Raw genomic sequence first — 15379 nt, 5'->3', positions numbered from 1 at the left:
TCAAGATGACAGATTTCTCAGGTATGGGGAGTGGGATGTTTCTTTTAACCCTTATTAGTTTTAATTTGGTGTTATTTGAAGTGTCTGCTGTTTTGAAATATTTTACTGGTGTTTGGGAAATCAACTTATATGAGTTTTTAATGACTAGATTTTTATTCTTCTTTCTTGAAATATTTACTTTTGTTATTAATGTGGTTTTACTGTTATTGATGTTTTATATTTTATAATGAATGGTGATGTTTCTGTTTTACCCATTGTTGTACTATATTGACTGCACATATTTATTTATACCTTACGGTCTCTTTTTTATTCTGTATTTGGTGATGGTCTGTCTGTGTGCTGCATGGGTGACCAAGGTCAGATACTCTGCTACAGTGTAGTTTCTTGTTAGGAATCTATAGCAGCCTGGCTTGTTCTCTTTTCCTAATAGGACTTCTGTAATATTTGAAGCATTTCTTTTTCATTGGTAAGATTGCTATTGTTTGAGTGCTGGCAGTGAGTGCTGATTTGGTTTAGGAGGTTTACTATATTGTAATTGTTCGCTCATGGCTTTTCTGAGGTTCAAGCCCACATCCAACACACGTCACAAAAGGCCTAATATCATATAGGTACTTTTGCAGGGTTTTTTGCTTGTTGTCACAGCACTGCATGTAAACATAATATATTTTTACTTTAGAAGACCGTGCTCTTAAAGTTTGTCCAGAGCATCTAATACCCTTCTACTGGCTATGGGATGCAAAGGAGAGAGGGTGGACCTGGGTTGGGAGGAGATTTTAAAGCTTAGATTACTGGAGGGAGATAACTGAACAGGGGACAGGGGGGAGGAGGGGGGCAGCACAGTAGTTTGCACAGGGCAGCTCAAAAGCTAGCACTGGCCCTGGGAGGAGAATGGGTGGGCACTGGTATCATTTCACTGTCCTTCCTGGCCTGCCCTCTCCCTTTCAGACAGCAAACACATGTGGCCATGGAGGAAAGAATGGGTTTGCTGGTTTACATCAGCTGGCACTGGCTTTGGAAGCAGCTGGGTTCTGGGGGAGGTATGAAACCCACAGGGATCCAACTCCTAACTCCAGCTGATGATGTCGTAACCCCATATGGGGGTGTGACCAGGGGATGGGAAGGAACTGCTGGTCTAAAAGCTAGGATTGTGAATCCAAATGACCTATTTCAATAAGGAGGTGGGCACATTTGGAGTTATGCTTACCAAGGGTCTTTTCCCGAGCCACAAGATGTGAGGAAATCTTGTAGGATTCAAGCATTTAATTTAAAAATCAAATAGGATGCCAGACAGCACTATTAAGAGGAGAGGGGAAAAACGACATTTCAATGGCAGAAAAACAAATTAGAATGGAGAGAGATTTAAACATTTGTAGAACTTTGTTTTTCTTAAGTTTCTAAAGCAATGCAAGTATCTATTTGGAGGGATGGCCTGGACTTCACGTATCACCAAGAAACAAAAGCTCAATCTTCCAAAGGGCTGAATCCAGCATTAACATCCGACAGTTATGGTTGGGTGCGGCTATGTGCGTGCAGCACTTGAACACTTCCACATACTCCATTCACCCCCTTCCTTGGCTTTTCCACAGTTTATGAAAAAGTATTTCATGTGCGAGATTGTGTGTGTGAAATTTATGGAACGTGCATCAAGGAAAAACAAAGAGCTAAAACCAGGATTAGCGGAGCAGCCACCTCATACATCCATCTAACTGCACGCGTGACTGGGAAATTCCCGCCTGCATCCATGCTTAGTGCGCATCAAGGCTTGCTTCTCTTCTATTCACACGGCTTGCTTCTCTGAGTTCAGGGGCCCAGTTTAGTCTGCACTTTAATTTATTGAGTTAGTAGAAAGTTTCAAAACCATTTGAAACTGCATCATGGGCTGTCATAAATCATCCTGCAGCACAAGTAAAGCTAACTTATAAGCCATTTTCAAATACAATATACAGGAAGCAACGATTGTTATAACAATGTCATGCAGTTTAGATTTACGATGTTACCTGCCGTCCCTCTGTGCAGCTCCACCTTCTGTTACAGTTTTGACAAATATCCCCAGTTTTTCGAGACCTGCGTCTGCGCCAACTCCCATTCCAATAATGCTGATTCCAAGGCCCTCTTCATCTGTTAATGGGGAATAAATACATTATCCTTAGCACCTCAAAGCATTTACAACCACAGCCCCCTAATGATGCAGCTACAGCAGAAAACAGAGAAGCAATTTGCTTTACTCTAGCTGACAGCATGAGAGTAGGGTGACTGGATACTGTGGGATTTTAGCCAAACAGGAAAACGTCCTACTCTGTCAGAGGATATACAGAAAGATTTCAGTTTCCTCAGCAGACACAACCTCGCTGCATTATCTCATGAAAGAATACACCTCTTGCACTACACTATACTACCTGCACAAGGTTTGCATCTGGGCTTAGTACACGAGCAATCTCTGGACTCAGCAGCACCAGTGAATCACTGTATGACCCACTATATGCAGCATGACTTTTAGTACTGAAACAATAATCCCCAACGAACAGGGCTTTTTCTCCCAGCAAATGCTCAAACTGAGTTTCTACTTAATAATGCCCAATCAGTCCTCAGAAAATTAAGAAGTCATAAGATAGGAGTCCCATTGAGATACGTAGCTTGTTAAAAAAATTGAAAACAGGATAGGTCTAAATGGTCAGTTTTCCCAATGGAGAGAAGTGAATAGTAGTGTGTCTCCGGGATCCATACTGGGACCTGTGCTGTTTGACACATTCATAAACAATTTGGGAAAGGGAGCAACAAGTGAGATTATCAGCTTGGCAGAGGACATAAAATTATTCCAAGTTGTTAAAACATGAGCAGATTGTGAAGAACATAAGAACTGCCATGCTGGGTCAGACCAAGGCCCATCGAGCCCAGCATTCTCTTTCTGCCCGTGGCCGATCCAGGTTGTAAGTATCAGCAGCAGGGGTAACTTGCTTGATGCGGCGGTTACTACCCTTAACCACGAAGCCTTATGCTCACCTTTGATGCAACTCCAACATTACTCTCTGCATCAATGGCAGGGGGTGGCAGGAAATTTGAATCAAACAGTTACCAACAAGGGGCCCTGAACTTGGTGGTCGGTGAAACAGCCAAGTATGGGAAAATAAGTGTGGGAGCTTGCTGGGCAGACTGGATGGGCCAACTGGTCTTTTTCTGCCATCATTTCTATGTATGTTTCTGGCAGATCTCAAAGTAGGGGTGGCCAACTCCAGTCCTCAAGATCTACAAACAGGCCTGGTTTTTAGTATATCCATAAAGAATATGCATGAGAGTGATTTGCATGCATGCATGCATTGTATGCAAACCAGTAAATAGGGAATGGTCACTTACCTTTTCAAATAATACTAAGTCTAGGGGGTACTCCAAGAAACTAACAAGTAGCAGATTTAAAACAAGGTGGATAAAGCGTTTTTTTGTGCTCAACGCACAATCAAGCTATGGAATTTGTTGCCAGAGGATGTGGTCAAGTTATCTAGCATAGCTGGGCTTAAAAGGGGTTTGGAAAGTTCCTGGAGAAAAAGTCTATAAACCATTAATAGCCAGGTAGACTTGTGAAAGCCTCTGCTTATCCCTGGGAATGAGTAACAAGAAATGCATCTACTCTTTAGGATCTGCTGGTCACTTGTGCCCAGGATTGGCCACTGTTAGAGACAGGATGGTGGGCTCAAAGGACCTTGGTCTTATCCAGCATGGCAATTCTTAGGTTATAGGATGTTGGGCTCAAAGTTGATGGGCCTTTGGTCTGACTGAGCAAGGTATATCATAAGTCCAAGTTTTGGATTTGGATTTAATTGAGCGCCTTTCTAAATCTGAGTTTAAAGTGCATTAGAAATCCAGGTACAATTGGTACATCCCTGCCCCAAAATGGCTAGGGCTTACAATCTAAGGGGACTATTTATTAAAAGTTGCCTCCTATTTTGTGTCTATGGAGAAAATGCTTGGTAAATAAGCCCCTAGGTTGCACCTGAGATAATGGAGGGTTAAGCATCAGTGGGAGCAGCAGAATTAGATCCCTGGCTTCCCTGGTTCTCAGCCTACTGCTGAAATCAAGCTTGAGGTTACTTCCACTTTACAGCAAAAAGGGACCTCTTAGCATTGTAGTGAGATCCTTTAATATGCAATTTGACTGACAAGGAGAGAAGCTATTTGCTAGCAATGTCATCAGTGACATCCATTGTCTCTCGCTCCTTCAAACAGTAACATTTGACTGATCATTTTATTGATACTGCTTTAACTGTGAATATGCTGCAGGCATTCACAACAGTAAAATAGTAAAACACTGCTGTTACAGTGCTTTTTGGGGGATATTTTTTACTAAAGCAAGACATAACGCTTGATTATCATGGTTGCCACTATTAAACACCCCGCCCCCCAAAAAAACTAGAATTTGATCCATATACTTCAACACTCAAAGCCATGAATGCAAGAAAAAATGTCATGCACAGAATCGTCAGATTTCTTATACTGGTTCAACAGTTCTAATCAGGCCATATATATTTATCACGAGAATTACATGTGTGGCCTCAAATTTTTCCACACACTCTTATTCTATTTTTACGTTTAAGAAGATACAAATTACGGCACTTTCACATACAGTGACTATCAATATTCTACATACCCCTGAACATTTTTCACATTTTCTTTTGCATCTGACGTGCATGCATTTTAATGAGAAATTGCCACCCCCACCCCCCCAAATTCATAAACAAACCAACAAACCATATTCCCCAGCATTCTGGGCCAAAAATGTTTTACTGGGGGACAAAGCATATAATTATGTATCCAAAAAACAAAAACAAAATCCACCAACTTTGTCTCCACCCCCACTGGATAATTTCTACCTCCCTGACTTAATACTTAGAAGAAAACCCTTAGCAGCAGTTACAGCTGTGAGTTTGCTGGATAGGTCTCTAACAACTTTGGTTACCTAGGTTTGTCAAAATTAGTCCATTCTTCTTTACAAAACCATTCAATCTGTCAAGTTCCTTGGGGAGCACTGATGGCCAAGGCTCCGTCTTGGCCATTCCAGGACATTACCTTTCTGTTCCTTAGCCACTCCAGTGTGGCCTTGGCTCATTGCCATGCTGAAAAGTGAAGTTCTACTCTAATTTCAGCTTTCTTGAGAGCAGCAGGTATTCCCCAAAGACTTTTCCATACTTTTCTCCATTTCCTTTCCCCTTCTGTTCTGACAAGTGCACCAGGCCCTGCTGACGAGAAACATTCCCCTAACATGATGCTTCCACCAGCAAGCTTCTCTGGGGTTTGCACCAAACCTAGCACTTTGCATTCAGGCCCAAAAGTTTTATTTTAATTTCGTCAGACTGACAAAACCTTTTGCCGCATGCCTGCAGTATCCCCTCAGTGTTCTTTTGCATACTTCAAATGGGATTCAAGATGGGTTTTCAGGAGTACTGGCTTCCTTCCCGCCACTCTACCGTACAGTCCAGATTTATGGAGTGCTTATGATATTGTTGTGATATATATATATATATATATATACACATATATATATATATATATATATATACACATACACACTTTGACAAGTCTTGGCCATCAAAGCCTGTAGCTCTTTCAAACTGGCCACTGGCCTCTTGGTTGTCACCTCTGATTAGTCTTCTTCGTGCTCAGTCATCCGGTTTGGAAGAATAGCCTGATCTAGGAGGGTTCTTGTTAGTACCATACACCTTCCACGTTTTTAATAATTATCCCAACCATGCTCCAAGGGTTATTCAAGGACTTTGCAATTCTTTAATAGTCATGCTCATGTGGGCATGATTGGTTACACCAGAGCTTTAAGCATTAGGATTGCTACAGAAATATAAGGGAGGTGAATTCCAAGCTATTCTGTGTTTTTATTTCTCCTTCATTTTCTAAGGAATTCTAGAATATATTTTTCACTTGGTGGCTGAGAGGCAGGATGTATGGATATATGGAGCAAACAGTATTTTAATTTATCTTACTTCTAGGCTTTAAGGCAACAAATGGTGAACATTTTGAAAGGGGATGTAGACTTTCTGTAGCCATTGCAACAATGAACGCAGCTTTTGTTTAATCTAAAACTTGGCATACATCATATCTGGCTGCACAGCTGCAAAAGGTAATAACCCAAAGGGTCCCTGAACAAATTATGTTACCCCATGCTTCAGATGCATATGAATAATAATAATAGAATAGGCACCTTTCTCTAGTTCTGTAGGGAAAAGATCCAGCTTTTCTACACGCTTTTCCAGTTCATATTCTGCTGATGCAGCCACTGGGTCCACTTCATCGTTTCTCCTGTCATAGTCTTCATTTGAGTAGGTATTAAACACCTAGAGAAATAAGCAGCAACATTGTTAAACTTATGCTGTTCGGATGAATGGTCAATCATTATCTAGGTAGTTTGTGCTTAAATTTAGTTCAATCATAAATATCTTCTGCCTTGCGAAATCCTATAAAATTAATATTTCTAATACTGGCTCAGATGCCTTATAGCATGGATTGATCTGTCACTGTTTTTCTGTTTCCAATACAGTGTAATACAAGAGTTTATTAAATGTGCTTTTCCCGGCAAGATATGCCATAAGCAATGAATAAGTGACTATATATTTTCAATTAGAGAAGGTCATTTTCAAAGGGACTTTTGCGAGTAGGGTAGTGCTTTATCTTCAGAAATAGACCCTTAGGAAACTGTGCAACTATGTGCATAAAATTAAGCGCACACTCACTGGGGTAGATTTTCAAAGGGTCACACGCGTAATATAGGTCTTGCAGGCATAATATACGCGCGCAACCCTGAAAACCTACCCCTGCGCGTGCCGAGCCTATTTTGCCTAGGCTCGGCAGTGCGCACAAGCCCCGGGACGCGCGTATCTCCTGGGTCTTTGAAAAAGGGGAAGGAAGGGGGCGATCCTGAGTCCTCCAGCACAGTGGCTGTGCCGGGGGGATGGCGCGCTGGCAGCCGGCCAGCGCGCACAAGATACGCCTGCAACAGGCAGGCGTAAAAAAAATAAAATAAGGTAAGGGGAGGGATTTAGATAGGGCTGGTGGGTGGGTTAGATGGGGAAGGAAGGAGCGAAAGAAAAGTTCCCTCCAAGGCCGCTCCGATTTCGGAGCGGCCTTGTAGAGAATGGGGAATGCCAAAGGGGCTCCTCTAGGGCTCGGCGCGCGCAAGGTGCAGAAGTGTGCACCCCCTTGCGCACATGTTATAAAACTGGGTGTACATTTGGGCACACCGGGTAGCGCGCACAAATGTACCCCGCGCGCGTAGGATTAAAAATCGGCCCCATCGTTTGAGGTACTTTTACATGCATAGGAGGAGTGGAATCTGTCAGGGTTAGGGACCTGCACACACACTTTCTGATTTTCAAAGATACGTGCATAAATTCTCTGGGCCAAACCATGCACAACAAACAGCAGGTGTTACTGTGCGCGTGTAGTTTTGCCAGGATCATTTTCAAAGCAGATTTATTCGTGCACGTCCATTTTGGATAACCTACGTGCGATGTTACAAACACTACCCCGTGAATTCTGTGAAGGCTACAAGGATACCTTTTATCAGATCAATATAAGGATTATTCCTTTTGATACTACGCAGATCCATTTTTCAAAACATTTCTGGAGAAGGCCTATGTTGACATACCGGTAAATAAGTTAATTACAATCTATAAAAGAGCACAGTTGTCTCCAGGAATAATAAAGTTAAATGATCTCTGCACTATATGTATATAAATAGGCTTTTTTTCAATCTCTAAAGGAGGCAAAAAGCTTTCCAGTATTCAATTTATATCTTCTAGTACACAGTAGTTTGCCAAAGAACTAGAAAGTATCCATAAAAGCAAATGATTCACTACCTTTGTTCTAATAATTGCAGGGAAAGCTCTGGAATGACTGTGATTCATAGTACTCCTATTAATAATTAAATTGCTCAATAGGTGGATTGCAAACTGAGTGGTATCAAGCTAGTTCTAATGTAACAAGTTATACTGCATGCTGAGATACTTTGATCCACTCTGAATTATGATACTCTCTCATTTACAGTTACTTGGACTGTCACTATAAAGTAGTATCAGAAAAGTATAAAATCTAAAGATGTAGGTTAAAAAAAAAAAAAAAGATAGTCCCTTTTAATACCTTTCAGGGCATTCTGCAACAATACTGGTGACTTCTGGGGAATTTTATTGAACATTTTGTTATTCTGCTGGAGCCTCAGAAACAATAGAGTTCTAGGTGCTAAAAAGGCTGGTGGTTTCAGTAAAACCATAAGGGATAAAAATGTTGGAGATTCAATGTAATTATATCGAATATATAAAATTGACTGACAAAAAACAGTAAACTCCAGACAAATAAATAAATAAAACAGCATAAAGACTAAGATATGGAAAAAACTGCTATTTATTTAAATGTGTTTAAAACAATTTCTATTCCACCTATAATGGATCTCCATGCTAGGCGGATTACAACATAATTCAGCTAAAAGTTAGAGAGAATAACCAATCTTAATATAGCATCATCTTTCGTTAGTCATTTAACATTCTTCTATGTGATCCTCCTTTACTTTCCTTCCCTTAACCTTGTAAAGCACACTCCATTACTACTGCTAATTATAATGGCTTGAAAAATGGTTTATGCTACAGTATGTATACAAAATTCCCTTCATTACTTAAACCATAAATATTAGTAAGCAGCCACTTTAAAAGATATACATCCCAGTTTGTCGGATAGTCCTTTGTAACTTCTCTATAGCAGCTCCTAAGTGACAGAAGTTTGGAAAACTGCAAAGGTAATGTGTGCATCCTTGGAGATAGGGAGAGCTAGGGAGGTTCAAAGAGTACCTAATGCTGATCATGGGATGCACCATGCAAACCAGTTCAAAGGGCAAATCCGCTTGAGCCCTAGCAAAGTCTGAACCCTATCCTAGAAGTCAAGGAAGTTTCAAGAATGAATTGTTTAAGGAAGAAAATCATGGATACCATAACTGAATCCAGCTATTTCCAACCTCATGATGAATGATCATAAAGTGGAAAGCAGACTGTCCTTAAGGTTAAAATTAGCAGGAGAAGTAAAGTCTCTTGTCAGAACTACAGAAGGTTAGCCTACATTGCATTAATATTGGTAATAGTGGAAATGTTTCTTTTACAATAAATGCAAAAATATGAAAATTTTATAGATTCTATCACCACCAATTGTCATTCTTACAATAATCCACAATAAAAGAAACAGTCCAATCTATCAAAGAGGATCAAATCAAAAAGCAAACCAGATGCACTTTTTACTTTAAGAAAAACAAATGTGCGCCATTACAATATTTTAAGACGACTGAGGGACTCTCATACTGGGTCACACAGATCAAAACTTCAAAACTGTGAACGGACCCTATATTTAATCATAGGTCCATAAGAACACAAACTTCTCAAAACAAAAATCACTTTTTGATATTTACATATAATTGAAAATCACCACTCTTCCAACATTGAAAGTTCTTTAAAGTTAAATCTGTCCCCGTATTACCGAATTTTCAAATCTGAGTCAATACCAAACAAGGGACCATAAGAACATAAGAACATGCCATACTGGGTCAGACCAAGGGTCCATCAAGCCCAGCATCCTGTTCCCAACAGTGGCCATATGAACCTGGCAAGTACCCCAAAACTAAGTCTATTCCACGTTACAGTTGCTAATAATAGCAGTGGCTATTTTCTAAGTCAACTTAATTAATAGCAGGTAATGGACTTCTCTTCCAAGAACTTATCCAATCCTTTTTTAAACACAGCTATACTAACTGCACTAACCACATCCTCTGGCAACAAATTCCAGAGTTTAATTGTGCGTTGAGTGAAAAAGAACTTTCTCCGATTAGTTTTAAATGTGCCACATGCTAACTTCATGGAGCGCCCCCTAGTCTTTCTATTATTTGAAAGAGTAAATAACCGATTCACATCTACCCGTTCTAGACCTCTCATGATTATAAACACCTCTATCATATCCCCCCTAAGCCGTCTCTTCTCCAAGCTGAAAAGTCCTAACCTCTTTAGTCTTTCCTCATAGGGGAGCTGTTCCATTCCTCTTATCATTTTGATCGCCCTTCTCTGCACCTTCTCCATCGCAACTATATCTTTTTTGAGATGCGGTGACCAGAATTGTACACAGTATTCAAGGTGCGGTCTCACCATGGAGCAGTACAGAGGCATGTGACTCTGTATTGCTCACATATCCACTGTGACGCCTAGATCTCTTTCTTGGATGGTAGCATCTAATATAGAACCTAACATTGTGTAACTATAGCATGGGTTATTTTTCCCTATATGCATCACCTTGCACTTATCTACATTAAATTTCATCTGCCATTTCGATGCCCAATTTTCCAGTCTCAGAAGGTCTTCCTGCAATTTATCACAATCTGCTTGTGATTTAACTACTCTGAATAATTTTGTATCATCTGCAAATTTGATTATCTCACTCGTCGTGTTTCTTTCCAGATCATTTATAAATATATTGAAAAGTAAGGGTCCCAATACAGATCCCTGAGGCTCTCCAGTGCCCACTCCCTTCCACTGAGAAAATTGTCCATGTTTTGAAAATGTTTCTTCAGCAGGGGAAAACAAAAGTTCAATCATACATTTCTGGGGTCACTATTTACCAGCAACACAAATGAAGGAATAAACTTGGTATCTTCTTACCACCATTAAATTTAAACAATAAATCTCCATACAATTATACAAATAGCTAACTCTCTCTGTGAACTGCTACTAATCTCTTATAGTATGCTGCCATCCTAATATGTTATACTGTGCCTTGAATGAATTTCATATTCAAAAAGGCAAGCAAAAAATCCAAAAAATAAAGCAAGTTTGCTTACCCTTAAATAGGGTTCTTTGTAGATAGCAGGATGAATTTGCCATGATGTGTGTTTGACATCATCTGATGGCACCTAATGGACGCCTCTCTCAACGCGCTCAGCTCCTATATTAGTTTTAATACTGATTGACCTTGCCCTTTCATTTTGTCTCCATATCAAGATCATTAAAGCCAGTTTCTTTAAACTTCCATTCTACGTGGTCTCAAAACGTATTGAATAAGGGTGATTTCTGAATCATAGTACGGGTGTCCATTTTTCCCATAGTAGATTACAATTCCATTGATAGGTTTACCGACCATAATGGTAAAACCTCTTCAATTGTTTCTAAATGCTGTGGCATGCCTTATTTCTGGAACCAAGAAATGTGAGCATATTATGCCTGTACTCATTGACTTGTATTGGCTTGCTATACCTGAGCGCATCAAATATAAGGTTGTACTGATTACCTTCAAACTGATTTCCTCAGCGGTTACCCCATGATACAATGCTTTGCTGCGCCTGTATTGTTCTTCCCACCAACTTCGCTCCTCTCTAAGGGGCCTGTTGGACAAACCTTCGCCGGTACATGCCAGACTCTGTTGTATGAGAGATTCTGCCTTCTTGATCGCAGCTCTGGCTCTTTGGAATACTTTCCCTGAATTTCTGTGATTGGCAGACAATTTAAAGACCTTTAAGCAGTTCCTGAAGACATGGCTATTTAGGCAGGCATTTTATTAGTAGTCTATAGTGTATTTTATGTACCTTTTTTAAATAACTGGGAACAGGCTAGTTAGATGTTTGTACATTTCTGTTTAAAAAATTTGTATGCATGTTCATCTTTTGTACATCGCCGGGCATTTATGTGATTAACACATTTAAATAAAGAAAGATAAAGTTAAATAAAAGTCTTACTGAGCATGCACAGATGTTCCCATGCATACTGCCTTGTGAGCCCCTCAGCCTATTTCAGAGCTTAAGTTTTAGCGAGGTATCTAACTCTCCAGTGAGGTGGGCAGGAAATAAGCATGGCTAATTCATTCTGTCTACACAGATCCCTATTTACAGTTAAGCAAACTTGCTTTCTCTGTCGACAAGTAGGACTGAGTTAGCTATGATACGTGAGGTGTCTCAAACTGATGATTGCAAACTAGAAATTTACTGAATGAAAAACTCAGCCCCACCAATAGAGAGTGGACTACTGAGTGAACAGGTTGTGTAAAACTGCTCGTTCAAAACTACTGTCATCTCTTGATCTGGTGTAGATAGCAGTTGGATGTGAAGGTGTGCATTAGATGACTAAGACACAGCTTTGCAAATTTCTTCAGTCAAAACTGTTAAAGGTGTGGAACCACCACCGAGGGATGGTCCCCAGTGGTCCTCGTTACCAGGAGGCAGTCCTGGTGGAGAAGACCCAGCTTGAGCTTCACCTATACCAGCTCTCATTCCACTCAGGTTAAGCCCTTGGGTGCCGGGGCTGGCAGGACTTAGGTGCAGGTCTCCTCGCGGAGCGGAGTCCAGGGAGAAAATGAAGCAGCATCAGGAAGTCCGGGTCAAGGCAGGTGGAGTTCAGGTGAGACCGTGGACAGTCCAGGAGTCGGGGCTGGCAGAAAACAGGCAACACGATGGACCAGGCCAGAGGTCAGGGCAGGCAGCAGACAAGCGGAAGCAGGAAGCCAAGCCAAAGTCAGAACCAAGAGGACAATCTGAAGAGCAGGGGCTCAGGAACAGGAACAAGCAGGAACTCAGGAACAGGAACTCTGGAACGCAGCAACAACGCACTCTCAGGAGTAGGACCTATTGCCAAGGTGAAGTGCAGGAAGTTGAGCCGGGCCAAAAAGCCCAGAGCCATGATGTCATCTTCGGAAGTTTCCAGCCATGGCCCCTTTAAGTATCGGCATGTTCCACGTTCGCGCTAGGGGAGTGCACGCTGGAGGGAGGTCGGCGGCGTCCTAAGACGCTTGGGAGAGATGCCGCCGGCCGATTCGGGGCCAGACCATGCCGAAGAGGGAGCCCGCAGCTGTTGCCTGCCGAGGCAGTTAAGTGGACCTGGTCGCGGGTTGCCGCAGCCGGGGTTCCCAACAAAAAACAGCCCTTAGGTAAGCCAGTGAAGCCACCATGACTGACTTGATGAGTCTTCATAGTTTGTATTCTGTAGGCCAACCAGCACAAAACAGCATGCAATACAGTTCACTAGTCATTTGAAAAATTTATTTCGGCAACAGCTACTCCCAAACTGTTGGGATCATATGATACAAATGACCAAGAAGCCTAATAATGAGGCAGAGTCCTTCTCAAATAACAGGTCATGACTCTCTTATAGTCCAAGGAATAAAGAGCCTTTTTACTTCTCAAGTGCATGAGGCCATGTAAAAAAAAGGTAGGAAGAACAATCATTTGATTGATGTGAAAACAGACACCATTTTCAGAAGAAACTTTGGACGAGAACATAGGACAACCTTATTGTGGAAGAACTGAAGGTATGGCAAAAAGGAGACTAGTGCTTGCAATTCACTGACCCATCAAGCAGATGTGAAGGCTATCCAAAACAGAAACTTCTATGTGAGGAACTTTAGAGTAACCAACTCCAGGGGTTCAAATGGAGCCTTCATAAGCTGAGCTAAAATATTAAGGATCCCAAGGCACCAGAGATTTAGTGAGATTTAGAATCCCACCACCTGCTGATAGGATGCCGCAACAAAGAAAGGGAAAATAAGTACTAGAGCAGCCAGAGAGCTAGCCTGGTAACAGGATGAACACCTCTTCAATTGAAGACTATCTGGCAGAGATCACATCTTCCACTTCATTTGAAAGAAGCAAGGAAGAAACTACCATAATTCAACATCCATGCCATGAGAGCCTGAGGAGCGGTTTGGATAAGAACATAAGAAATTGCTATGCTGGATCCATCAAGCCCAGCATCCTGTTTCCAAAAGAGACCAAACCAGGCCACAAGAACCTGGCAAGTACCCAAAAGTTGATTATCCTCCTGTATAATGAGGAATGGATAAGTCCGTAATGGGGTCAGAGGCCACTCAGACAACTGAATGAGGTAGGGGAATGACCACGTTGGAACAATGAGAATCATTCTGGCACTTGCACATTCTTGAGGCACTTTGTGGACTTGGACTGTCCTCACAAGTATCCAGCATCCCAATATAGCAGAAAAGTACTGGGAGCTGAACTGAACATGTTTGGAAGCATGAAACAAATTTTTTTTTGCTTTCCTGTTGCCCTGCAAAACAAACAAGTTGATCAGCAGCTGACACCACAGATTGAACAATCTGCCACTAATGGGTCCAAAGCCTACTCATGTGGCAGAAGGACTCAGCTGAGATAGTCCAGAGTGTTTAGGACTCCTAGAAGTTATGTCACTTGAAGATGAGTACCATAACTGACAGGTTTCTTTACTCTCTCTTGAAGCCCTCTGGATCTGTAGGTAGGCTGTGTCCTCTTGTTTATGGAAAACATGGCTACCTGATTGTCTGCTGAATTAAGATTCTCCTTCCTGCTAAAAGGAGAGAGAAAGCTATCAATACATACTGAATAGCATATATTTCTAGGAGGTCGATCTGAAGACAACTATCTGCCAAGAACCATATCCCACTCCCCTCCCCCAAGTCAGAGCTGTACCAATAGGAACTCCACATAAGGAGGCTTCAGTCAAAAGGGTCAGATGATGAGGCTGAGCCCACAGAGGGAGACCCACCACCAGGACTGATGACTTAAACCACCACCAGTGCAATGCTGCTTTCATCCTGCTCATCACTGAAAGGTGATGAGATAATGGTTGACACAGCTGGTTCCAATGACATAGACAGCCCCATTGAAGACTTCTCATGTTCAACCACATCAATGGGATGATATGACCTGCCTCCGCCATATGGCCCAGGACAAGCAAGACTGGAGTCAGATTCTGCTGCAAGAGAGCCTTCACCAGGCTCATTAACACCATGGCCCTTTCATCTGTTCAGCCTGAAGAGTCTATTGATGCAACTATGAACAGAATCCTTTGGAAAGGAGTGAGACTTCACTTGACAAAGTTGAACAGGAACCCCAGGAATTCAACGAGTCAAATGGTTTTCTCGAGGGACTCCAGCACCACGTAGTGAGATGACTCTGTCACCACCTAATGATCCAGGTAGGGGAAGAGACAAATTCCCAGCTAACACATGTACACTGATACCACCACTAGGCACTTGATGAACACCCTCAGGGCACCAAACAGGTCAAAGGGAAGGACTTTATACTGATAATGAGTCCTCTCCACTATGAATCTGAGGTATCTCCAGTGAGATTGATGAATGGGGATATAAGCATAGACATCCTTGAAATCCAGGGCACACATTCAATCCCTAGGTTGAATGAATGGGAAAATTGTGTGAAGAGAGTTTGTTCTGAATTTCAATGAAATTCTGCTCAGTCTTCATAAATCCCAGATAGGTCTTATACCTCCAGTTTTCTTGGGGATGAAGAAGTAACAGGAATAGAATCCATGGCCTCACTCCTGAGAAAAGACTAGCTGTGTTGCCTTCTGCTGAA

General features: G+C 41.7%; 1 protein-coding gene across 10 annotated transcripts in view; it reads right to left on the bottom strand.

Moving 5' to 3' along the window:
- The window catches only part of PPP1R9A (protein phosphatase 1 regulatory subunit 9A), a 541608-nt gene that overhangs the window by 270895 nt on the left and 255334 nt on the right, over positions 1-15379 (bottom strand). For all 10 annotated transcript variants that reach the window (XM_029588910.1, XM_029588913.1, XM_029588912.1 and 7 more), the window contains exons 3-4: positions 6203-6335; positions 1998-2118 (exon numbers count right to left, since the gene is read on the bottom strand). In XM_029588910.1, coding sequence (XP_029444770.1) covers positions 1998-2118; positions 6203-6335 — 254 coding nt within the window. The remainder of the gene's footprint in view (positions 1-1997; positions 2119-6202; positions 6336-15379) is intronic.

Source organism: Rhinatrema bivittatum, chromosome 2, assembly GCF_901001135.1.
Source record: "Rhinatrema bivittatum chromosome 2, aRhiBiv1.1, whole genome shotgun sequence".
Lineage (NCBI taxonomy): Eukaryota > Metazoa > Chordata > Amphibia > Gymnophiona > Rhinatrematidae > Rhinatrema > Rhinatrema bivittatum.
This window is presented reverse-complemented; position numbering and strand designations above follow the sequence as displayed.